This window comes from Oncorhynchus gorbuscha, linkage group LG14, assembly GCF_021184085.1.
Source record: "Oncorhynchus gorbuscha isolate QuinsamMale2020 ecotype Even-year linkage group LG14, OgorEven_v1.0, whole genome shotgun sequence".
Taxonomy (NCBI): domain Eukaryota; kingdom Metazoa; phylum Chordata; class Actinopteri; order Salmoniformes; family Salmonidae; genus Oncorhynchus; species Oncorhynchus gorbuscha.
Window position 1 is genome coordinate 29,491,974 of NC_060186.1, and position 27,175 is coordinate 29,519,148.

Here is a 27,175-nt window from a genome sequence, read left to right on the forward strand (position 1 = left end):
ATCATCATCACACAGACCATGCTGAGCACCGCATTCCCTACATAGTGCACTACTTTTGACCAGAGCCCCATGGTCTATGGGTCCTGGTCAATAGTGGTTCACTTTACAGGAGAGATTGGGTGCCATTTGGGACACAGATAGGAAGTGGCTCAATGGTTGTCTTGTAGTGCAGACTGCTGGGAACATGAGGTTGACTCCTCATGTTCCCAGATCCTTTGAATGTAGCCCTGCTTACTTCCTGCCTACTTCCTGCCTATAGGCCCCTCAGAGATGTGAAAGACTGACCTGTTTGGGTGCATTCAGGATGACCAAACTGTTTCTGGACTGTTGTGGATGGGATAGCATAGTTGATGTATGACATGTACAGTTGAAAACCCAGCTAGCACTTAACAGAACGTTTCCTCAAAGTGCAAAAAATGGTTACATTTAATTTCAATGTTGGTAATGTTATAGGAACTGGTTTGACATTGGAATAATCTCATAGTTCAGAGAACATTAAGAAACAACGTTCTTCTGTGGGAATTTCAGCATAACATTTCCTACAAGTGTCCTCATGGCTCTATTTACTGTCATTTACTGTCATGTTCTCAAATAGTTCAAAGGGCGTTAACTTCTTGCGGATTAGTGGGACGCTAGCGTTTCCCATTTCGAAAACTTCCAGGAAATTGCAGAGCGCCAAATTCAAATGAAATTACAATAAACATGAAACTTTCATGAAATCACAAGTGCAATACATCAAAATAAAGCTTAACTTATTGTTAATCCAACCACCGTGTCAGATTTCAAAAAGGCTTTACGGCGAAAACAAACTGTGCGATTTATCTGAGGAGACCGCCCAGCACACAAATACATAACAAATAATTTTCAACCAGGGAGTTGCGACACGAAAGTCAGAAATAGCGATATAATATATGTCTTACCTTTGAAGATCTTCTTCTTTTGGCACTCCAAAACGTCCCAGATACATTACAAATGGTCCTTTTGTTCGATAAAGTCCTTCTTTATATCCATAAAAACTCAGTTTAGCTGGCTAGATTCAGTCAATAATCCACTCGGTTTCCCTCCTTCAAAATGCATACAAAATGTATCCCAAACGTTACCAATAAACTTATCCAAACAAGTATGCAAATAAATGATACAATTTAAGACGGAGAACCGTTATTGTCTTTACCGGAGAAAAATACCAAAGAACGCATTCTCATTCACGCGCTTGGAAACACTACAGCAAAATGGGAGCCACCTAGAAAAACTACAATTTCTGGCTAATTTTTCCATAAACCAGCCGAAACTCTTTCTAAAGACCGTTGACATCTAGTGGAAGCCCTAGGAACTGCAATCGGGAACGATTTCACCCTATTATAAAAGTGCCAGCCATTGAAATCGGTGGTAGGATGATATTTTTGGGGGGAGGGGTGGTTTGTCCTCGGGGTTTCGCCTGCCATTTCAGTTCTATTATACCCACAGACATGATTTTAACAGTTTTAGAAACTTTAGAGTGTGTTCTATCCAAATCTACCAATTATATGCATATCCTAGCTTCTGGGCCTGAGTAGCAGTTTACTTTGGGCACGCTTTTCATCCAGACGTCAAAATACCGCCCTCTATCCCAAAGAAGTTAAGAACTTTCCATCAAAACCACAAGATACTGTTAGTAATGTTCAGAAAACATTCTTAGAAAAATATTTAAATATTTAAAAACATATACATTCTGTTCTCAGAATCAACAAAACTCTCTCTATCCTCTATCTTGTTAAGTGTGTTCAGGTGTGTTGGCCGTGCCCACTAATTGGCCATAAATTATCTTAATGAGTGCTTGTTTACTTTGAAAGGGGGTCTGTTTTGAGTAGACTACAAATCTATTGAGCACATCTGGGACCTGTTAGATCGGAGGGTGAGGTCTAGGGCCATTGCCCCCAGAAATGGTATCACAATGGTATACCCAGAGGACAGCTAGCTTCAGTCCTCCTCTGGGTACATTGACTTCAATACAAAACCTAAGAGACTCGTGGCTCTCACCCCATCCATAGACTTACATAGGTTGGAGGATGTCCTCCGGAAGTAATTACTATCAGAGCTCTTGCAGCATGAACTGATATGTTGTCCAACCAATCAAAGGATCCGAGAATGAATCTAGTACTGAAAGCATAAGCTGCAGCTAGCTAGCACTGCAGTGCATAAAATGTGGTGAGTAGTTGACTCAAAGAGAGAGAAAGACAATAGTAGAACAGTTTTAAAACAAATTTCTTCCAAAATGAAGGACAAGAAAGAGAGATCTCATTTTTTTCAGTTTGACCTACTTAGCTAGCAAATTTAGCTAATTTAGCCTACTCAAACAACCTGCTCAAACAGAGGGATGCTATGTTAGCTACCTGGCTATGACTTTTCAACACAACACTGGAACTTTTCCAAGTCAAGGGAAGCTTTTGGTTTTACAAATGCATTGCCACTGGAGCCCACCAGTGTAAGTGCTAAACTGCTTACTGACTGTAACATTACTGCATGATTGTAGTGGGTTTACTAACGTGTTCGTTTTATTAGCTAGCTGACTATGACGTCACTCTATGACGTCACTCTAGCTAATATGGTGACAACAATGTAGGCTGTGTGTAGTGGTTATGATAAGGTTTGGCGTGGAAAGGTTTTTTCACCTGGTCACAGACCTGATGTGTTGTACATTGAAGTCCACAAGCGAAGGGACAAGGTGAGAGGAGGAGAGCGCATAGATGAGAGAAGGAATACAACTTGGCTGTTTTGAAATTGAACTGTGTTTACGAGTGATCAGGGGTGTATTCATTCTGCCAATTCTGTTGAAAAAATGGAAGCAATCTGAATGAAACAGTGATTAACATATCTACATTTGTCAAATAGAAACTCTAGTTTGCAACTGTTGGACTAATAATTACACCCTAATTTAGCTAGATACAGGCAAGAGTGTGCATTGAATGTGTCACTGTCTGTCAATTTGACATTTTTTTCTCTCAACCTGTGCACCTATGTTGTAGCAATCTCATGATGGGTATAGGCAGTGGTGGTTCTAGCTTAATTTGTTTAAAACTACCCCCCCCCCAGAAAAAATCATTCTGCACTAACTGTAATTTTTATTCAGAGATTTGGAACAACACAAATAAATAATCATAACATTTAAAACTATATAAATATAAAAATATATACAAAAATAAGACTCATAAATGTAAAAAAAAAGAAGTAACAAAGACAAATATACTCAAATTTGTGTTGATTTGGCACTCAAGCATCAATACATTATCCATTCCCCAACACCGTCAACCAAGAGTCAAGACTAAACCAATTCACCTTGGTTTTATGTTATTCTTAATGATTTCACACAAACCAGAAAGAAATGCAAGAATATGTCTGTGAAACTATACATTCACAGGATGTGAATGAATTGTGGTTTATTTGGTAGCATTTCGTAGTGTGACTGATTTGACTAATTGCGTTAGTAATTAGAGGTGCGCAATTTGATAGATTCCCCCGTTCCCCCTACCTCGGGCTTTCAGTGGGGAGACCTGAGGTTAACCTACCCCCGCCCCCCTCGCCTCCCCAGCTGACAAACGAGAATCAGGGCGCCCACTCCGACAAGGTTAATTGACCCACAGTCCCACACGGTGACATGATATCATTGACAAGATGTGCAAATGAGCAATAGAAAACCGATCGCGCACTTGTCACCATTCCATAACGGTATATAATTAAATCCGCCACTGGGTATAGGGAACATTTTAGTATGATGTAGTAACCTAAACCCATCACTGTTGCATTGAACTGGGTGAATGGAATATGAATGACAGTAACCTAAACCCATCACTGTTACATTGAACTGGGTGAATATGAATGACAGTAACCTAAACCCATCACTGTTACATTGAACTGGGTGAATGGAATATGAATGACAGTAACCTAAACCTGTCACTGTTTCATTGAACTGGGTGAATGGAATATGAATGACAGTAACCTAAACCTGTCACTGTTTCGTTGAACTGGGTGAATGGAATATGAATGACAGTAACCTAAACCTGTCACTGTTTCATTGAACTGGGTGAATGGAATATGAATGACAGTAACCTAAACCTGTCACTGTTACATTGAACTGGGTGAATGGAATATGAATGACAGTAACCTAAACCTGTCACTGTTTCGTTGAACTGGGTGAATGGAATATGAATGACAATAACCTAAACCCATCACTGTTACATTGAACTGGGTGAATATGAATTACAGTAACCTAAACCCATCACTGTTACATTGAACTGGGTGAATATGAATTACAGTAATCTAAACCTATCGCTGTTACATTGAACTGGGTGAATGGAATATAAATGACAGTAACCTAAACCCATCACTGTTACATTGAACTGGGTGAATGGAATATGAATGACAGTAACCTAAACCTATCACTGTTACATTGAACTGGGAGAATGGAATATGAATGACAATAACCTAAACCCATCACTGTTACATTGAACTGGGTGAATATGAATGACAGTAACCTAAACCCATCACTGTTACATTGAACTGGGTGAATATGAATGACAGTAACCTAAACCCATCACTGTTACATTGAACTGGGTGAATATGAATGACAGTAACCTAAACCCATCACTGTTACATTGAACTGGGTGAATATGAATGACAGTAACCTAAACCCATCACTGTTACATTGAACTGGGTGAATATGAATGACAGTAACCTAAACCCATCACTGTTACATTGAACTGGGTGAATATGAATGACAGTAACCTAAACCCATCACTGTTACATTGAACTGGGTGAATATGAATGACAGTAACCTAAACCCATCACTGTTACATTGAACTGGGTGAATATGAATGACAGTAACCTAAACCCATCACTGTTACATTGAACTGGGTGAATATGAATGACAGTAACCTAAACCCATCACTGTTACATTGAACTGGGTGAATATGAATGACAGTCATCCAATATGTTGTAATAGAAATAAGGCCATGCTCATTAAAAAAACTATTCTCCTCCCTTATCTGAAACGGCACTGGTCTCTATTGCACTCTCATTCTTTACTACAGTAAAGAAGACCAACGACTCTTCCTCATCATTAGTATCTTTCAGTCTGTGGCTCGTCAAGTGTTTTTGTGTGTCTTCGTGTGTGTATATGCATGCATTTGTGTGCGCTGTGTGTGTGTGTGCTGTGTGTGTGTGTGGCTCTGTGTTTCTCACCCCCACAGTTTCCTGGTTTCTGACATGTGGTGACGCTGCTACAGGAAGTTCTGTGGGACTGAAATAGACTACACTCTACCATGATGGAGGAGTGTGTGATGGGAAAGGAAAGATGTGATGAAGACAACTGTCTGAAGTGTTATTGGATGTGTTCCAAAAGGCACCCTATTCCCTTTATAGTGCACTACTTTTAATTAACCTGAGCCCAGTACCCTATTCCCTTTACAGTGCACTACTTTTAACCTGAGCCCAGTACCGTATTCCCTTAACAATACACTACTTATAACCAGAGCCCATGGCCCTATTCCCTTTACAGTGCACTACTTTTAACCTGAGCCCAGTACCCTATTCCCTTTACAGTGCACTACTTTTAACCAGAGCCCAGTACACTATTCCCTTTACAGTGCACTATTTTTAATTAACCAGAGCCCAGTACCCTATTCCCTTTACAGTGCACTACTTTTAACCATATGCCAGTACCCTATTCCCTTTACAGTGCACAACGTTTAACCATATGCCAGTACCCTATTCCCTTTACAGTGCACTGTGTGTGTGTGGGTGTGTGTGCCGTGCGTGGGTCTGGCGTGCGTGTATCTAGCGACGCTGGAGAGATAGTGTGGGAGGCTCTGTGTTTCTCACCCCACAGTTTCCTGGTTTCTGACATGTGGTTATGCTGCTACAGGAAGTTCTGTGGGACTGAAATAGACTCCAGAGAGCCCAGTACCTTTTTCCCTTTACAGTGCACTACTTTTAATTAACCTGAGCCCAGTACCCTATTCCCTTTACAGTGCACTACTTTTAACCTGAGACCAGTACCCTATTCCCTTTACAGTGCACTGCATTTAACCTGTGCCCAGTACCCTATTCCCTTTACAGTGCACTACGTTTAACCTGAGCCCAGTACCCTATTCCCTTTACAGTGCACTACTTTTAACCAGAGCCCAGTACCATATTCCCTTTACAGTGCACTACTTTTAACCTGAGCACAGTACCCTATTCCCTTTACAGTGCACTACTTTTAACCATAACCCAGTACCCTATTACCTTTACAGTGCACTCATTTTATCCTGAGCCCAGTACCCTATTCCCTTTACAGTGCGCTACTTTTAATTAACCTGAGCCCAGTACCCTATTCCCTTTACAGTGCACTGCATTTAACTTGTGCCCAGTACCCTATTCCCTTTACAGTGCGCTACGTTTAACCTGAGCCCAGTACCCTATTCCCTTTACAGTGCACTACTTTTAACCAGAGCCCAGTACCATATTCCCTTTACAGTGCACTACTTTTAACCATATGCCAGTACCCTATTCCCTTTACAGTGCACAACGTTTAACCAGACCCCAGTACCATATTCCCTTTACAGTGCACTACTTTTAACCATATGCCAGTACCCTATTCCCTTTACAGTGCACAACGTTTAACCAGACCCCAGTACCTTATTCCCTTTACAGTGCACTACTTTTAACCATATGCCAGTACCCTATTCCCTTTACAGTGCACAACGTTTAACCAGACCCCAGTACCATATTCCCTTTACAGTGTACTATGTTTAACATGAGCACAGTACCATATTCCTTTTACTGTTCACTACTTTTAACCAGAGCCCAGTACCCTATTCCATTTACAGTGCAATACGTTTAACCAGAGCCCAGAGCCCAGTACCCTATTCCCTTTACAGTACACTACTTTTAACCTGAGCCCAGTACCCTATTCCCTTTACAGTGCATTACTTTTAACCAGAGCCCAGAGCCCAGAGCCCAGTACCCTATTCCCTTTACAGTGCACTACTTTTAACCAGAACCCAGTACCCTATTACCTTTACAGTACACTCATTTTAACCTGAGCCCAGTACCCTATTCCCTTTACAGTGCATTACTTTTAACCAGAGCCCAGAGCCCAGAGCCCAGAGCCCAGTACCCTATTCCCTTTACAGTGCACTACTTTTAACCATAGCCCAGTACCCTATTCCCTTTACAGTGCACAACGTTTAACCAGACCCCAGTACCATATTCCCTTTACAGTGTACTATGTTTAACATGAGCACAGTACCATATTCCTTTTACTGTTCACTACTTTTAACCAGAGCCCAGTACCCTATTCCATTTACAGTGCAATACGTTTAACCAGAGCCCAGAGCCCAGTACCCTATTCCCTTTACAGTACACTACTTTTAACCTGAGCCCAGTACCCTATTCCCTTTACAGTGCATTACTTTTAACCAGAGCCCAGAGCCCAGCACCCTATTCCCTTTACAGTGCACTACTTTTAACCAGAACCCAGTACCCTATTACCTTTACAGTGCGCTACGTTTAACCTGAGCCCAGTACCATATTCCCTTTACAGTGCACTACTTTTAACCTGATACCAGTACCCTATTCCCTTTACAGTGCACTACGTTTAACCTCAGCACAGTACCCTATTCCCTTTACAGTGCACTACTTTTAACCATAACCCAGTACCCTATTACCTTTACAGTGCACTCATTTTATCCTGAGCCCAGTACCCTATTCCCTTTACAGTGCACTACTTTTAATTAACCTGAACCCAGTACCCTATTCCCTTTACAGTGCACTGCATTTGACTTGTGCCCAGTACCCTATTCCCTTTACAGTGCGCTACGTTTAACCTGAGCCCAGTACCCTATTCCCTTTACAGTGCACTACTTTTAACCAGAGCCCAGTACCATATTCCCTTTACAGTGCACTACTTTGAACCATATGCCAGTACCCTATTCCCTTTACAGTGCACAACGTTTAACCAGACCCCAGTACCATATTCCCTTTACAGTGCACTACTTTTAACCATATGCCAGTACCCTATTCCCTTTACAGTGCACAACGTTTAACCAGACCCCAGTACCATATTCCCTTTACAGTGCACTACTTTTAACCATATGCCAGTACCCTATTCCCTTTACAGTGCACAACGTTTAACCAGACCCCAGTACCATATTCCCTTTACAGTGTACTATGTTTAACATGAGCACAGTACCATATTCCTTTTACTGTTCACTACTTTTAACCAGAGCCCAGTACCCTATTACCTTTACAGTGCACTCATTTTATCCTGAGCCCAGTACCCTATTCCCTTTACAGTGCACTACTTTTAATTAACCTGAACCCAGTACCCTATTCCCTTTACAGTGCACTGCATTTGACTTGTGCCCAGTACCCTATTCCCTTTACAGTGCGCTACGTTTAACCTGAGCCCAGTACCCTATTCCCTTTACAGTGCACTACTTTTAACCAGAGCCCAGTACCATATTCCCTTTACAGTGCACTACTTTGAACCATATGCCAGTACCCTATTCCCTTTACAGTGCACAACGTTTAACCAGACCCCAGTACCATATTCCCTTTACAGTGCACTACTTTTAACCATATGCCAGTACCCTATTCCCTTTACAGTGCACAACGTTTAACCAGACCCCAGTACCATATTCCCTTTACAGTGCACTACTTTTAACCATATGCCAGTACCCTATTCCCTCTACAGTGCACAACGTTTAACCAGACCCCAGTACCATATTCCCTTTACAGTGTACTATGTTTAACATGAGCACAGTACCATATTCCTTTTACTGTTCACTACTTTTAACCAGAGCCCAGTACCCTATTCCATTTACAGTGCAATACGTTTAACCAGAGCCCAGGGCCCTATTCCCACAGTGCACTACTTTAAACCAGAGCCCAGTATCCTATTCCCTTACAGTGCACTACTTTTAATTAACCTGAGCCCAGTACCCTATTCCCTTTACAGTGCACTACTTTTAACCAGAACCCAGTACCCTATTCCCTTTACAGTGCACTACTTTTAACCAGAGCCCAGTACCCTGTTCCCTTACAGTGCATTACTTTTAATTAACCAGAGCCCAGTACCCTATTCCCTTTACAGGTTTTGGCAAGAGTGAAACCTCTCGCTTCACCTCTTCCTCTGATCCATATGAGCCGTAAAAAAAACTGGCAGAATGGAATATGGTTATTGTAGTTAATTACCACGTTTCTGCACTGAGCTAGGTTGAATATTTGCTTAATAAAAACTACATCTCCCTTCATCCCAGTGTCCCACATACAGTAGTTATTGATTTATTTTGTGAATGGGCTCACAAAAAACAAACAAAATGGAATTCAAGTAATTGATCCGACGTCAGTCAATTAGTTGTTTAATAACAAAACAAAAATATGAAATGTTGGTTAATCGCTCAGCACTATTCCTGAATGAAGTCAATTGAGCATTCAGACCAGTCTTACTGATTGAACCTTTGTTTACTACATTGCACTATAAAGGGAATAGGGTGCTATTTGGTACAAAGCCTTGCTCTGCTCTGGTGGAAACTAATCCTAATATTTACCCCTGCTGTCTGATAGGTCTGCTACAGTCCATGGTTGCTCCTCAAATGGCACCCTTTTTCCTATATGGCCATAGGGCTCTGGTAAAAAGTAGTGTACTATGTAGATAATATAGTTCCATTTGGGTAGCAGCCCATCACTGCAGGAATCATACTGCCTGTCCATCTCCCTGAGTAGAAGCAGAGTCCTATCCACCCCTCACAGCCATAGCTAAACAATATCACTCACAGTTTGCCTTAGCTAATATGTAGCGCTTATGAAGGGTCTATGTAAACACTACATAATCCGGTATGAAGGTTTCTAGCCACTTAGCTAGGAGTTTAACTACGGGATGGGAGTGCCAGTGTGGGGGAACTGTATTTGACGCTGGTTATGTCACGGATAGATGAGTAGTCGTAGGCCCCCCTTTTTCCTCTTCTGCTTGACACCCTCCTCCTTCCAGCCTCATCTACACCACCATCCATAACATGACTAGACCAAGCCTCAGCTACACCACAATCGATAGCCTAACTAGGCCCAGCCTCAGCTACACCACCATACACCACCACCAAAAGGCATGACCTTTTGTTAAGCCTTTGTCTCATTGCCCCCTGCACATTGTACCCTTTGATTTGTTTATTTTTTTATTTCACCTTTATTTAACCAGGTAGGCTAGTTGAGAACAAGTTCTCATTTACATCTGTGACCTGGCCAAGATAAAGCATAGCAGTGTGAACAGACGACAACACAGAGTTACACAGTATACTTTTTTTTAAGAGTCTATATACATTGTGTGCAAAAGGCATGACTTTATCACTGGAGTGATAAATGATCAGATGGTCATGTGCTGTTAGAGATACTGGTGTGCAAAAGAGCAGAAAAGGAAATAAGTAAAAATAGTATGGGGATGAGGTAGGTAAATTGGGTGGGCTATTTACCGATGGACTATGTACAGCTGTAGCGATCGGTGAGCTGCTCAGATAGCAAATGTTTGAAGTTGGTGAGGGAGATAAGTCTCCAACTTCAGCAATTTTTGCAATTCGTTCCAGTCAATTCGTACCCTCACCTTGTCTACAGCCTTTATGTGGGCATGCAAAGCTCTTTATGCCCCAAATCCCCATACTCAAAACACAGTAGACTATCTGTGCTGGCAAACCCTGCATATAGCCCCTCACCATGCCTCACTTTAAAATGCACATTTAGCTGTTGGTCATTCTTATTCAGAAACATGAACACTTGCCTCCGTAACGAAACAACATGCTTAACGGCATCTGCCTGAAAACCTGCCCACTCAGCTCTTTCCTGATTGATCATCCGTAATAAACGGAGGCAAATATGCCTTAACCACCCTTGTCGAAGGGGTAGAAAGAGGTGAAATTGGCACCAACACACCCCTTACAAATATTCCACGAGCAATGAACCTACCCACCAAATTTGCTCTTTTCATGAACACAACCACAGCTTTGCTCATTCTGGAAGCGGAATGTATCATTTCAGCTCCTTCCTGTTCACCGATCGCGAGCAGATCCTCCTCCACCTTAACTCCATTCTCAGGAACACACCTGAATTCATGCCGTAATGACAGCGTCTCCTCCACGCTAGGCTGAGAATCCATCGCGCACACCACGCCTTCAAAACCCCAGGAAACTAAAACTCGGCCCTCTTCCACCCTAACTTTGAAAAAAACAGTGAGTACCGGTAAAACAAACAGTGCATTAACCCTCCACCATAGAAAAGAAGAATTGAAAGAAAGACCAAGGAGAGAATCAAGAAAATAACTTAGGACAGAGCCTTCCAAACCAAACACTCAAACTCCAAAAAACTCCCAGCATGCACTGTGTGAGAGAGAGAATCTGAAGTCAAATGTCTACTGTTTGCTGATGATCTGGTGCTTCTGTCACCAACCAAGGAGGGCCTACAACAGAACCTAGATCTTCTGCACAGATTCTGCCAGACCTGGGCCCTGACAGTAAATCTCAGTAAGACCAAAATAATGGTGTTCCAAAAAAGGTCCAGTCGCCAGAACCACAAATACAAATATCATTGAGATACCGTTGCCCTAGAGCACACAAAAAACAATGCATACCTTGGCCTAAACATCAGCGCCACAGGTAACTTCCACAAAGCTGTGAACGAGGCAAGAAGGGCCTTCTATGTTTAAAAAAATAATAATATATATTTATCCATTATTTTACCAGGCAAGTTGACTGAGAACACATTGTCATTTGCAGCAACAACCTGGGGAATAGGTACCGGGGAGAGGAGGGGCATGAATGAGCCAATCATAAACGGGGGATTATTAGGTGATCGTGGTGGTTTTGAGGGCCAGATTGGGAATTTAGCCAGGACACCGGGGTTAACACCCCTACTCATACAATAAGTGCCATGGGATCTTTCATGACCTCAGAGAGTCAGGACACCCGTTTAACGTCCCATCCAAAAGACAGCACCCTACACAGTGAAGTGTCCCCAATCACTGCCCTGGGGAATTGGGATATTATTTAGACCAGAGGAAAGAGTACCTCCTACAGGCTTCAGAAGCAAGCCAGCAGTGGTATGCAGGGTAGTATGCTGCTGCCATTAAAAGGAACATGAAATTCGACATACCAATTAGGATCTGTCTAAAAATACTTAAATCAGTTATAGAACCCATTGCCCTTTATGGTTGTGAGGTCTGGGGTCCGCTCACCAACCAAGAATTCACAAGATGGTACAAACACCAAATTGAGACTGCATGCAGAATTCTGCAAAAATATCCTCTGTATATCAGCATAAAACACCAAATAATGCATGCAGAGCAGAATTAGGCCGATACCCGCTAATTATCAAAATCCAGAAAAGAGCCGTTAAATTGTACAACAACCTAAAAGGAAGAGATTCCCATACCTTACATATCAAAGCCATAACCTACAGAGAGATTAATCTGGAGAAGAGTCCCCTAAGCAAGCTGGTCCTGGGGCTCTGTTCACAAACACAAACAGACCCCACAGAGTCCCAAGACAGCAACACAATTAGACCCAACCAGATCACAAGAAAAAAAAGAAAATTACTTGACACATTGAAAGAATCAACAAAAAAACTGAGCAAACTAGAATGCTATTTGGCCCTAAACAGAGAGTACACAGTGGCAGAAGTAAAGCTTTGACTATGTACAGTGAGCATAGCCTTGCCATTGAGAAAGGCTGCAGTAGGCAGACCTGCCTCTCAAGAGAAGACAGGCTTTGTGCACACTGCCCACAAAATGAGGTGGAAACTGAGCTGCACTTCCTAACCTCCTGCCCAATGTATGACCATATTAGAGACACATATTTCCCTCAGATTACACAGACCCACAAAGAATTCGAAAACAAACCTGATTTTGATAAACTCCTATATCTACTGGATGAAATACCACGGTTTGCCATCACAGCAGCAATATTTGTGACCTGTTGCAACAAGAAAAGGGCAACCAGTGAAGAACAAACACATATTTTCTCTTTTGTACTTTAACCATTTGTACATCTTTACAACACTGTGTTATATACAGTTGAAGTCGGAAGTTTACATACACTTAGGTTGGAGTCATTAAAACTCGTTTTTCAACAACTCCACAAATTTCTTGTTAACAAACTATAGTTTTGGTAAGTTGGTTAGGACAACTGACACAAGGCATTTTTCCAGCAATTGTTTACAAACAGATTATTTCATTTATAATTCACTGTATCACAATTCCAGTGGGTCAGAAGTTTACATACACAAATTTGACTATGCCTTTAAACTGCTTGGAAAATACCATGATGTCATGGCTTTAGAAGCTTCAGATAGGCTAATTGACATAATTTCAGTCAATTTGAGGTGTACCTGTGAATGTATTTCAAGGTCTACCTTCAAACTCTTTTGCTTGACATCATGGGAAAATTAAAATAAATCAGCCAAGACCTCAGAAAGAAATTGTGGACCTCCACAAGTCTGGTTCATCCTTGGGAGCAATTTCCAAATGCCTGAAGGTACCACGTTCATCTGTACAAACAATAGTAGGCAAGTATAAACACCATGGGACCACACAGCCATCATACCACTCAGGAAGGAGGCGCGTTCTGTCTCCAAGAGATGAATGTACTTTGGTGCAAAACATGCAAATCGGTCCCAGATCAGCAGCGAAGGACCTTGTGAAGATGTTGGAGAAAACAGGTACAAAGTATCTATATCCACAGTAAAACGAGTCCTATATCGACATAACCTGAAAGGCCACTCAGCAAGGAAGAAACCACTGCTCCAAAACCGGCATACAAAAGCCAGACTACAGTTTGCAACTGCACATGAGGACAAAGATCGTACTTTTTGGAGAAATGTCTCCTGGTCTGATGAAACAAAAATAGAACTGTTTGACCATCGTTATGTTTGGAGGAAAAAGGGGGAAGCTTGCAAGCCGGGGGAAGCTTGCAAGGGGGAAGCTTGCAAGCCGAAGAACACCATCCCAACTGTGAAGCATGTGGGTGGCAGCATCATGTTGTGGGGGTGCTTTGCTGCAGGAGGGACTGGATGGAGGGACTGGATGGCATCATCAGGGAGGAAAAGTACGTGGATGTATTGAAGCAACATCTCAAGACATCAGTCAGGAAATTAAAGCTTGGTCGCAAATGTGTCTTCCAAATGGACAATGACCCCAAGCATACTTCCAAAGTTGTGGCAAAATGGCTTAAGAACAACAAAGTCAAAGTACTGGAGTGGCCATCACAAAGCCCTGACCTCAATCCTATTGAAAACATGTGGGCGGAAATGAAAAAGCGTGTGCGAGCAAGGAGACCTACAAATCTGACTCAGTTACACCAGCTCTGTCAGGAGGAATGAGCCAAAATTCACCCAACTTACTGTGGGAAGCTTGTGGAAGGCTACCTAAAACGTTTGACCCAAGTTATTCAATTTAAAGCCAATGCTACCATATACTAATTCAGTGTATGTAAACTTCTGACCCACTTGGAATGTGATGAAAGAAATGAAAGCTGAAATAAATCATTCGCTCTGCTATTATTCTGACATTTCACATTCTTAAAATAAATTGGTGATCCTAACTGACCTAAAACAGGGGATTTTTACTAGGATTAAATGTCAGGAATTGTGAAAAAAATGAGTTTAAATATGTTTGGCTAAGGTATATGTAAACTTCCGACTTCATCTGTACATAATATGACATTTGTAATGTCTTTATTCTTTTGGAACTTCTGTGACTGTAATGTTTAATGTTCATTTTTATTGTTTATTTCACTTTGGTATATTATCTACTTCACTTGCTTTGGCAATCTTAACATGTGTTTCCCATGCCAGTAAAGCCCATTGAATTGGAGGGAGGGAGGGAGAGATATGACCTGTCTATACAGAACGCTGCATAAATCCTCATGGCTCCAGTTCTCCGTCAGACTCCTCAGATCTATTGACACACACACAATGGGAGAACAGTGTGTGTAATTATGTGAAGGCACAATTCATTTAGGATAATCATTTAACTTCTCTCTTCCTCTCATGCGCTCTCTCTCTCTCTCTCTCTTCATTTGGAAAGGAATGCACTGTGGCCTCTCGCTAACATCCACTTGTTTTCTCTTTTCATTCCAAAAGGAATGCTACTCCTCACCTCTTTCTCTGCATCTAGTGTACGGTGCCACGTGTGTGTTTCGTGGATTAGGGGGAAATCCATATTGCATATTTGGGTATTACACTGGCTATGATTTGAATGAGCTCTGCCCCCAAACAAGACCACATTTGGTTGGTCCGGACCAGGCCAAATCTGAACCAATCATAGACATCTATGTTTCACAAGTTTGAATATCAAAGTACAGCACAGTAGAGCTCAGTACAGTAGAGTACAGTACATTACAGAACAGTAGAATATAGTGGAGTATAGTTCAGTACAGAACAGTAGAGTTCAGTACAGTATAATCAACCCTACTGTGCTCTACAGTGTACTGTACTTAACGTTACACGACTCTATTCTACTCTACTGAATTATAGTCTACTTGTTTTTACTATAGAGTACTCTACTGTGCTCTATTGTACCATAATGTACTGAACTATACTTTGCTTTACTGTGCTGTACTCTGTGCTCTACTGTAATGTACTGTACTCTACTGTGCTGTACAAACTTATGAAACTTAGATGTCTATGATAGGTTCAGATTTGGACCGGACCAAATCTGAACCAAAAATGGTCATCTATGTTTAGGCCAAATGAAGGTCGGTCCTGACGTCTGTGAACATTGAAATCAAGGCTGGTCCGAAGTATATGGACATTGAAATCGAGGTAAGGGCGGACTCACCATATTTAAACAACTTTTATACATAAATGAACGTCCGGTGTCCCGTCAGTGCTCAGTGGGTATGCTGCTTACTTACAGTAAATGGAAAGAGAGGGGGCTCATGGGTAGGTGTCAGTAAGAGCAGGGACCGGTGGCATTAATTGCAGAGAGAGAGAAGAGAGAGTGGGGATGTCCAGAAATTTCAAACTCTTGCTTTGACCACCAGATGACAGAAAGTCCTAGCAGGTGACCCAACTGTGGTTTGTGATTTCTATGATTTCCCATTGGTGCCAATTCAATTGCAGAAATTACGTTACAGATTATTTCAGGATTCTGTTAATTGTATTTATCACTTAATAATTCATTAAAAATAATCTGTAAGTAATTAGTAGGTCTACTATTACTTGTTACTTTTGTGAACTTTCATTATCTTCAAGATATGTGGGTTTTTGGTAACATAATCTCAAGGCATAAGGCATGGTTTCTTAAACTTACAGAAGGCAGAATCATTTCTCAAAAACTAAGTGAAAGTGTTGGTATTAGTTGACAGGGTCTTTACTTCAGCGTTATTGTGTTTTAAAGCATGTCTAATTCCTGTTAAGACTTTTTCTGGTAGATGTTTCACAAGACCCCTTTTCCATTTGTTTGACAAGATATCAAAGCCTTTACTTATTCAACATTTTTGGGATGGAAAATGATTGAAAAAATTACATATGCCTTCATTTCTGTAAGGGTTCTCTTTAGGTGAAGTAGAGGTGGACCAAAATGCAGCGTAATTTATAAAGACGCTACACATGAGATAACTAACAAAAACAACAAATGTGAAAAAACCTAAAACATTCCCATCTGGTGCAAACACAAAGACAGGAACAATCACCCACAAACACACAGTGAAACCAGAGACAATGAATAACACCTGCCTCTGATTGAGAACCATATCAGGCCAGACATAGAAATAGACAAACAAGACATCCAACATAGAATGCCCACTCAGATCACACCCTGACCAACCAAAACATAGAAACATACAAAGCAAACTATGGTCAGGGTGTGACAATTTCTCCAAAATGTAATTTGACACCCAATTTGTCATGCTCCTATGAACTTCGCATGTTGGTGCTCATGGGTCCTCGTACATGGAAATAACGTTGGCTATATAGCTAGAATGGTTTTGGTTGTGTGAGTGTGCAGAGATGTTTCTAGGATTTGAGGACATTTGTGGCACAATGGGGAACCCTAGTAGGCGGGTCCAGGGGTCTCCCCCAGAAGAAGGAAAATATAATTTCTACAGCTAAGTGCATCAATCTGGTGCACTTTGAGATGAACATTGACAGATTAAATCTACTAAGAATGTACTTTTTTTTTTTTTTAAATACAAGAACACACTCATGTCAATTCTCTTAAAAAGCCAATACATTATAAATACAATACAAGACATTCCGGTAACTTGCCCCTTCCCAACTGCCACAGCAGACACTGCCAGTTTTCAGTTACAGTAGCTACTGTGGGTGTCTCTACTCTGGAACAAATAGGCCTACATCTACAGCATACTGCCAAACCCCCATACCACTCAACAACTTCAAACATGGACTCTGACCTGTCCAATGAGCTAAGCAGGTGAAAGAATCCCACAGTTAGCAACATCTCTCTCGCTCACACACACGTTTCTTCCGGCGCCGACAGAGATGGCCGCCTCGCTTCGTGTGCCTAGGAAACTATGCCGGATTTAGTTTTTCTACGTGTTATTTCTTACATTGGTACCCCAGGTAATCTTAGGTTTCATTACATACAGTCGGGAGGAACTACTGAATATAAGAGCTGACATGGTACAAATCTGTCGTTCTGCCCCTGAACAGGCAGTTAACCCACTGTTCCTAGGCCGTCATTGAAAATAAGAATTTGTTCTTAACTGACTTGCCTGGCTAAATAAAGGTTAAAAAAATAAAAAATCATTACAACCAGGAATATGACTCTCCAGAAGCGGATCCTGTGTTTTGCATTCCACCCAGGACAATGGATCGGATCCCAGCCGGCGACCCTAAATAACGACGCCGTAAAAGGGGCAAACGAAGCGGTCTTCTGGTCAGGCTCCGGAGACGGGCACATCGTGCTCCAATCCCTAGCATACTACTCGCCAATGTCCAGTCTCTTGACAACAAGGTTGATGAAATCCGAGCAAGGGTAGCATTCCAGAGAGACATCAGAGACTGTAACGTTCTTTGCTCACTCGAGAGACGCTAACGGAGTCGGTGCAGCCAGCTGGTTTCTTCACGCATTGCACCGACAGAAACAAGCATCTTTCTGGTAAGAAGAGGGCGGGGGGGGGGGGGGGGGGGTATGCCTTATGATTAACGAGACGTGGTGTGATCATAACAACATACAGGAACTCAAGTCCTTCTGTTCACCTGATTTAGAATTCCTCACAATCAAATGTCGACCGCATTATCTACCAAGGGAATTCTCTTCGATTATAATCACAGCCGTATATATTCCCCCCCCAAGCAGACACATCGATGGCCGTGAACAAACTTTATTTGACTCTATGTAAACTAGAAACCACATATCCTGAGGCTGCATTCATTGTAGCTGGGGATTGTAACAAGGCTAATCTGAAAACAAGACTCCCTGAATTCTACCAGCATATCGATTGTGCTACCAGGGCTGGTAAAACCCTGGATCATTGTTATTCTAACTTCCGCGACGCATATAAGGCCCTCTCCCGCCCTTCTTTTGGAAAAGCTGACCACGACTCCATTTTGTTGCTTCCAGCCTACAGACAGAAGCTAAAACAAGAAGCTCCCACGCTCAGGTCTGTTCAACGCTGGTCCGACTAATCTGATTCCACGCTTCAAGACTGCTTCGATCGCGTGGATTGGGATATGTTCCCCATTGCGTCCAACAACAACATTGACGAATACGCTGATTTGGTGAGCGAATTCATTAGAAAGTGCATCGGCGATGCTATACCCACAGCAACGATTAATACATTCCCAAACCAGAAACCGTGGATTGATGGCAGCATTCGCACGAAACTGAAAGCGCGAACCTCTGCTTTTAACTAGGGCAAGGTGACCAGAAACATGACCGAATACAAACATTGTGGCTATTCCCTCCGCAAGGCAATCAAACAAGCTAAGTGTCAGTATAGAGACAAAGTAGAGTGTGAGAATGTGAGAATGCTGTTCATCGACTATAGCTCAGCATTAGTACCCTCAAAACTCGTCATCATGCTCGAGACCCTGGGTCTCGACCCCGCCCTGTGCAACTGGGTACTGGACTTCCTGACGGGTCGCCCCCAGGTGGTGAGGGTAGGTAACAACATCTCCACCCCGCTGGTCCTCAACACTGGGGCCCCACAAGGGTGCGTTCTGAGCCCTCTCCTGTACTCTCTGCCCAGCCACGACTGCGTGGCCATGCACGCCCCCAACTCAATCATCAAGTTTGTGGACGACACTACAGTGGTAGGCTTGATTACCAACAACGACGAGACGCCCTACAGGGAGGAGGTGAGGGCCCTCAGAGTGTGGTGTCAGGAAAATAACCTCACACTCAACGTCAACACAACAAAGGAGATGATTGTGGAATTCAGGAAACAGCAGAGGGAGCACCCCCCTATCGACATCGACGGGACAGTAGTGGAGAGGGTAGTAAGTTAAGCTCCTCGGCGTACACATCACGGACAAACTGAATTGGTCCACCCACACAGACAGCGTTGTGAAGAAGGCGTAGCAGCGCCTCTTCAACCTCAGGAGGCTGAAGAAATTTGGCTTGTCACGAAAAGCACTCACACACTTCTACAGATGCACAATCGAGAGCATCCTGTCGGGCTGTATCACCGCCTGGTACGGCAACTGCTCCCCCCACAACCGTAAGGCTCTCCAGAGGGTAGTGAGGTCTGCACAACGCATCACCGGGGGCAAACTACCTGCCCTCCAGGACACCTACACCACCCGATGTCACAGGAAGGCCATAAAGATCATCAAGTATAACAACCACCCGAGCCACTGCCTGTTCACCCCGCTATCATCCAGAAGGCAAGGTCAGTACAGGTGCATCAAAGCAGGGACCGAGAGACTGAAAAACAGCTTCTATCTCAAGGCCATCAGACTGTTAAACAGCCACCACTAAAATTGAGCCGCTGCTGCCAACATACTGACTCTACTCCAGCCACTTTAATAATGGAAATTGATGTAAAAATGTATCACTAGCCACTTTAAACAATGCCACTTAATATAATGTTTACATACCCTACATTACTCATCTCATATGTATATGTATATACTGTACTCTATATCATCTACTGCATCTTGCCATCTTTAGGTAATACATGTATCACTAGCCACTTTAATCTATGCCACTTTATGTTTACATACCCTACATTACTGATCTCATATGTATATACTGTACTCTATACCATCTACTGCATCTTGCCTATGCCGTTCTGTACCATCACTCATTCATATATCTTTATGTACATATCCTTTATCCCTTTACACTTGTGTGTATAAGGTAGTTGTTGTGGAATTGTTAGGTTAGATTACTCGTTGGTTATTACTGCATTGTCGGAACTAGAAGCACAAGCATTTCGCTACACTCGCATTAACATCTGCAAACCATGTGTATGTGACAAATAACATTTGATTTGATTTTGATTTGAAAGGGGGATACCTAGTCAGTTGTACAACTGAATGTCTTCCACTGAAATGTGTCTTCCGCATTTAACCCAACCCCTCTGAATCAGAGAGGTGCGGCCGGTTGCCTTAATCGACATCCCACGGCGCACAGGGAACAATGGACTGTCTTGTTCAGGGGCAGAACTACAGATTTTTACCTTGTCAGCTCGGGGGATTCGATCTAGCAACCTTTCGGATACTAGCCCAACGCTCTAACGCACTAGGCTACCTGCCATCCCCACAACATACACTGAGTGTATAAACCATTAAGGACACCTTCCTACTATTGAGTTGCACTCCCACTCCCCCCATTTTGCCCTCAGAACAGACTAAATTTGTTGGGGCATGGACTCTGCAAGGTGTCGAAAGCGTTCCACAGTGATTCTGGCCCATGCTGACTGCTTCCCACAGTTGTATCAAGTTGGCTGGATATCCTTTGGGTGGTGGACCATTCTTGATACACACGGGAAACTATTGAGCGTGAAAAAAAAATCACCAACATTGCAGTTCTTGACACAAACCGGTGCGCCTGGCACCTACTACCATACCCCGTTCAAAGTTACTTAAATATTTTGTCTTGCCCATCTACCCTCTGAATGGCACATATGCACAATCAATGTTTCAATTGCCTCAAAGGCTTAAAAATCCTTCTTTAACCTGTCTCTTGCCCTTCGTCTACACTGATTGAAGTGGATTTAATAACTGACTTCAATAAGTGATCAGTGTCGTCAGAATCACAGCAGCGTACAAAGACCTGTGTGCTGTGTACAATGAAAGCAGGCCTGTCTGTAAGGGACATTGAACCCACAACGTTTTGGTCCCAAGGCAGACACTTGGAATTGGTTGTCAAATGTTCACCAACGGAGGTTAGATAGCATTCTTTAGCATCAACTAGCATAGAATAGTGTCGCATAGCATCACATTGGATCACATCACATACGGTGCATTCGGAAAGTATTCAGACCTCTTGTCTTTGTCCACATTTTGTTACGTTACAGCCTTATGGTAAAATTGATTTATAAAAAAGTAAAAAAAATCCTCAGCAATCTACACACAGTACTCCATAATGACTAAACAAAAACACGTTTTTAGATATTGTAGAACATTTCTAAAAAGTATAAAAACAAATCATTTTTACATAAGTATTCAGACCCCTATTAGACTCAAAATTGAGCTGAGGTGTAGTATCCTGTTTACATGTTTGAGATATTTTTACAACTTGATTGGAGTCCACCTGTGCTAAATTGATTGATTGGACATGATTTGGAAATGCACACACCTGTCTATCTAAGGTTCCACAGTTGACAGTGCATGTCAGAGCAAAAGCCAAGGCATGAGGTTGAAGGAATTGTCCCCAGAGCTCCGAGACAGGATTGTGTCGAGGCACAGATCTGGGGAAGGTCCCCAAGAACACAGTTGCCATTCTTAATGACTCTTCCTAGAGATGGCGGCCCCGCCACATTTAGCAATCGGGGTAGAAGGGCCTTGGTCAGGGAGGTGACCAATAACCCGATGGTCACACAGAGCTCTAGAGTTCCTCTGTGGAAATGGGAGAACCTTCCAGAAGGATAACCATCTCTGCGGCACTCCAACAATCAGGCCTTTATGGTAGAGTGGCCAGACAGAAGCCACTCCTCAGTAAAAGGCACATGACAGTCCGCTTGGAGTTTGCCAAAAGGCACCTAAAGACTATCAGCCCATGAAAAACAAGATTCTCTGGCCTGAATGCCAAGTGTCGTGTCTGGAGGAAACCTGGCACCATCCCTACGGTGAACCATGGTGGTGGCAGCATCATGCTGTGGGGGTATTTTTCAGCGGCAGGGACTCGGAGACTAGTCAGGTTCGAGGGAAAGATGAAAGGAGCAAAGTACAGAGAGATCCTTGATGAAAACCTGCTCCAGAGCGCTCAGGACCTCAGACTGGGGCATAAGTTCACCTTCCAACAGAACAACGATCCAAAGCATACAGCCAAGACGCGCAGGAGTGGCTTTGGGACAAGTCTCTAAATGTCCTTGTGTGGCCCAACTTGAACCCGATCTAACATCTTTGGAGAGACCTGAAAATAGCTGTGCAGTGACACTCCCCATCCAACCTGACAGAGCTTGAGGGGATCTGCAGAGAAGAATGCGAGAAACTTCCAAATACAGGTGTGCCAAGCTTGTAGAGTCAGATCTAAGAAGACTTGAGGTTGTTATCGCTGCCAAAGGTGCTTCGCTGTTTTTGTTTTGTCATTATGGGGTATTGTGTGTAGTTTGATTAGGGGGAAAAAACGATTGAATCAATTTTAAAATAAGGCTGTAATGTAACAAAATGTGGAAAAAGTCAAGGGGTCTGAATACTTTCTGAATGCACTGTATACTGTAAGTATCACATCACTGTACTCATTTTCCCAATGGGGACTGTGTGTGGTCCTTCTGTAGCTCAGTTGGTAGAGCATGGCGCTTGTAACGCCAGGGTAGTGGGTTCGATACCCGGGACCACCCAAAACGTAGAATGTATGCACACATGACTGTAAGTCGCTTTGGATAAAAGCGTCTGCTAAATGGCATGTATTTATTTATTATAAGACCAGTTTATTTTGTAGTTAGATCATGAGGTCTAACCCCGTAGCCCTGCAAATTCACTTGGCCAATACTACACGCACGCATGCATTGTGTGCACACACATTCACACACACACGCCCGCACACACACATACTTCTAAATGCATAGTAATTTCCTCCCTCTGTCAGTTCCCCTGAAGGCCACTTTGTTGGCCCTCTTGATGGATAGGTTGAAATTTGCCTAGTGTAAACAGATACTGTTTGCTTCTCAAACTTTCTCTCTCTCTCTCTCTCTCTCTCTCTCTCTCTCTCTCTCTCTCTCTCTCTCTCTCTCTCATTCTTTCTCCCCCTCCCCTCACTCCCTCCCTCTCTCACTTTCTCTCTCTCTCTTCCCCACTCTTCCCCCTCTCTCTTCCTCTCTCTCTCTCTGCCCCCACTTTCTCCCTCTCTCCATAGAACTGTGTATGATAGATGTGATTCTGTGCCAGGATGAGAATGCGCTGCTGAGTTTCGAGGCGATCCGTAGCATCCACAAACTGATGGATGATGATGCGGATGGAACCGTGGACATGAGCGAGACAGACGGGGTGAGATACATGCACACATAACAATACACACACACACACACACACACACACACACACACACACACACACACACACACACACACACACACACACACACACACACACACACACACACACACACACACACACACACACACACACACACACACACACACACACACACACACACACACACACACACACACACACACACACACACACACACACACACACACACTGTACTCTCTCTGAAGGTCAGGGCCACATTGAAGCTCAAGGCTATTTTTTCAGGAGGTGTCAGTTTCCTGGACACCATATGAGATGTAATCCAGCACTAGGGCAGGGAATTGCCAGGGGCCTCACGGTACGATATATCAACAATACGTAGGTGCCGATATGATATGTTTTGTGATTCTCATGATTCTATATGAATTGTGATTTGATACTGCGATTTTATTGCAATTTGATGTTCCAAACATATTGCTCACTATACGCTGTGTGTACAAAACATTAAAAACACATGCTCTTTCCATGACGTAAACTGACCAGGTGAATCAAGGTGAAAGCTATGATCCTTTATTGATGTCACTTGTTAAATCCACTTCAATCAGTGTAGATGAAGGGGAGTAACCAGGTTAAATAAGGATTTTAAACCTTGAGACAATTGAGACATGGATTGTGTATGTGTGCCATTCAGAGGGTGAATTTGTCAAGAACTGCAACACTTCTGGGTTTTTCACACTCAACAGTTTCCTGTGTGTATCAAAAATGGTCCACCACCCAAAGGACATCCAGCCAACTTGACACAACAATGGGAAGCTTTGTTTCAATATGAGGCCAGCATGCCTGTGGACTGCTTTCGACACCTTGTGGTCCATGTCATGACAAATTGAGGCTGTTCTGAGGGCAAAAGGGGGTGCAACTCAATATTAGGAAGGTGTTCTTAATGTTTTGTACACTCAGTTTCTCCAGGAGAAAGACAAGAGAAAGCATGAGAAGTGAGTTTTGATCAGTCATGGAAATAAAAGTGCTCAAAACAGGTTGGCTCACTATTAGCAACTGCCAGGTCGCAGTTGCAAATGAGAACTTGTTCTCAACTAGCCTACCTGGTTAAATAAAGGTAAAATAAATTTAAAAATAAGATGGAGAAGAAGCTATAGGATTACATTTTTTAATTTAATTGACAGTTGGAATCAAAGTATTGATGTAATATTGGCCAAAATAATATTACGAAATGTAACTAGCGATTTCCCTCCCCTCCCTGTCCTTGTGTGTCCCTGCAAACACTCTGCCAGCGCTCAGAACAGCTGTCTTAATCCTGTGTGTTTCTTGTGTGTGTGTGTGTGTGTGTGTGTGTGTGTGTGTGTGTGTGTGTGTGTGTGTGTGTGTGTGTGTGTGTGTGTGTGTGTGTGTGTGTGTGTGTGTGTGTGTGTGTGTGTGTGTGTGTGTGTGTGTGTGTGTTTCTGTGTGTTTCTGTTTGTCTGCTCGTGTGGCTGAGGATATGAACAGTTGTTCACAATGTTAGGCAAAACACATAGCTTACCCCAGCACCCACAACAAATCAAATCAAAATCAAATGTATTTATATAGCCCTTCGTACATCAGCTGATATCTCAAAGTGCTGTACAGAAACCCAGCCTAAAACCCCAAACAGCAAGCAATGCAGGTGTAGAAGCACCAGCCTCATAATATTTATTACTGTTACAGTTTACTACTATAGTGTAGTATCGTAGTATACCCATTTTATTGTACCGCTGTGCCTCATACAGTAGCAATATGTATTTATGGTATGTAATTAAAACATTCTCACTCTCTGTTAGTTCCTGAGGGAGGATCTGAAGTACCATGACCCCAAAGGGAAACACAACAGTTTCCATGGAGCAGACCTTCTCATCAGTGTAGAGGACATGTGGAACGTATGGAGGGCCTCGGACGGTACGGAGGGAATGAGGGAGGGAGGAGGGTATCTGGGAGGGAGCGAGGGGTGAAGGGACTAAGATGGGATTGTGGAGGAGGGAGGATAAGCCTGAGATCATTCACACTGTCATAAATCCAGGTGTTTCTTGTTTGTCCATTGGGACAGCCAGTCCTCCAATAGGCTGTTTTGTGTCAGTCAGTGAGTGTGCATTGCATTGGGACAGCTGTTTGTGTTAGAGCAGATTAGCACGGTAGATACAGAGAGACAGAGGCGGACCCAGATAGACAGGGTTGCGTCCCAAATGGTACTCTATTCTCTATTTAATGCACTACTTTTGACCAGGGCCCAGTTCAAAAGTAGAGCACTACATAGGGAACAGGGTGCCATTTGGGAGAAAGCCAGAGATCAGCCAGTTCTCTTACTCAATTCATCTTTTGTGTGTGTGTGTGTGTGTGTGTGTGTGTGTGTGTGTGTGTGTGTGTGTGTGTGTGTGTGTGTGTGTGTGTGTGTGTGTGTGTGTGTGTAGTGTACAACTGGACAGTGGAGGAGGTGGAGGACTGGCTCATACACTATGTGGAGCTCCCTCCGTATGTGGACATCTTCAAGAAGCACAATCTGGACGGAAGGGCCTTACCCAGGTAACACACACCCGCCTCATATAGACACACGGGTCGTTCTTGAATTGCGGGGGCATTTGCGTCCCTTTGCAACCATGAAAAACACTTTTCAATTACAAATAGTTGTTACACACACTGACTTGTATTCATGGATGCCAAGGGAAGCCAGGCTCCCCCCAAAAGTTTACCAATAGAAAAACATTCATTAATTCATATTTCGTCTATCTGTGTTTCATCATTTTCCTTCAATTCGTAAGAGGCTGAATGTATCTCACAGGAGAAAACATCAGAGTGAGCGAAACAGCGCCCCCCCCTGTCTCTCTAGGTGTAGACCATCTATCTGATACTGTCTGGTCCAAACAAGTATGACATTGTTGCTTCCTGTAGCATTGAAGGCAAGGGAAGCCAGCGAGCATCTGGCCTCCCTTAACAAAAAAAAAAAAAAATAGCGTTGAGCTAAACTGAGCGAGCTCAACTGTGAAGGGTCCTGGCGCACCAAAATAAAGTGTAAAGGGAAGCCAGCTTGGATTTGGCGTCACTCCTATCAAATCCCATTGAGAGCATACGTCATTGACAGAAACACTTTAATTCTTGCATCTCGTTGTGTTGTGGCTAGCTAGCTAGCTAAAATGGTCCCTTTCCGAAATTAGCCATGGATGGAGATTTTACTTAGTTCTCTGTACTGGCCAATGATTATAACAGTGATTCTGATCCAACCATTAATTCATACATTGTTGTGCCCCTGGCCTGAGAGGATGGACGTTCAATATGTAGCTAGATGTATAAGGCTAATGTTAACTAGCTAACGTTGCCCCTGAATGGCAGTTAGGCTAGCGAGCAAGCATTTTAGCCAGTTAGCCTAGGACAACAAAAAATAAAAGTGTGTACTGTATCACAATGATAGACCGTTTCGTCAACATGAAATAGAGGAGGATGGCATTGGCGTTTCTCTTCAAGTAGGGTGAGTCAACATGTTTTTCTACTTGCAAGAACGCGCACGCACACACCCAGAAATCAGAACCATGTACGGCTATATCAAATCAAATTG

At 42.9% G+C, this 27,175-nt stretch overlaps 1 protein-coding gene across 4 annotated transcripts in view; it reads left to right on the top strand.

The window, feature by feature from the left end:
* The window catches only part of LOC123994760 (stromal interaction molecule 1-like), a 117,002-nt gene that overhangs the window by 4,523 nt on the left and 85,304 nt on the right, over window positions 1-27,175 (top strand). For all 4 annotated transcript variants that reach the window (XM_046297730.1, XM_046297733.1, XM_046297732.1 and 1 more), the window contains 3 exons: window positions 23,483-23,613; window positions 25,413-25,527; window positions 26,037-26,148. In XM_046297730.1, coding sequence (XP_046153686.1) covers window positions 23,483-23,613; window positions 25,413-25,527; window positions 26,037-26,148 — 358 coding nt within the window. The remainder of the gene's footprint in view (window positions 1-23,482; window positions 23,614-25,412; window positions 25,528-26,036; window positions 26,149-27,175) is intronic.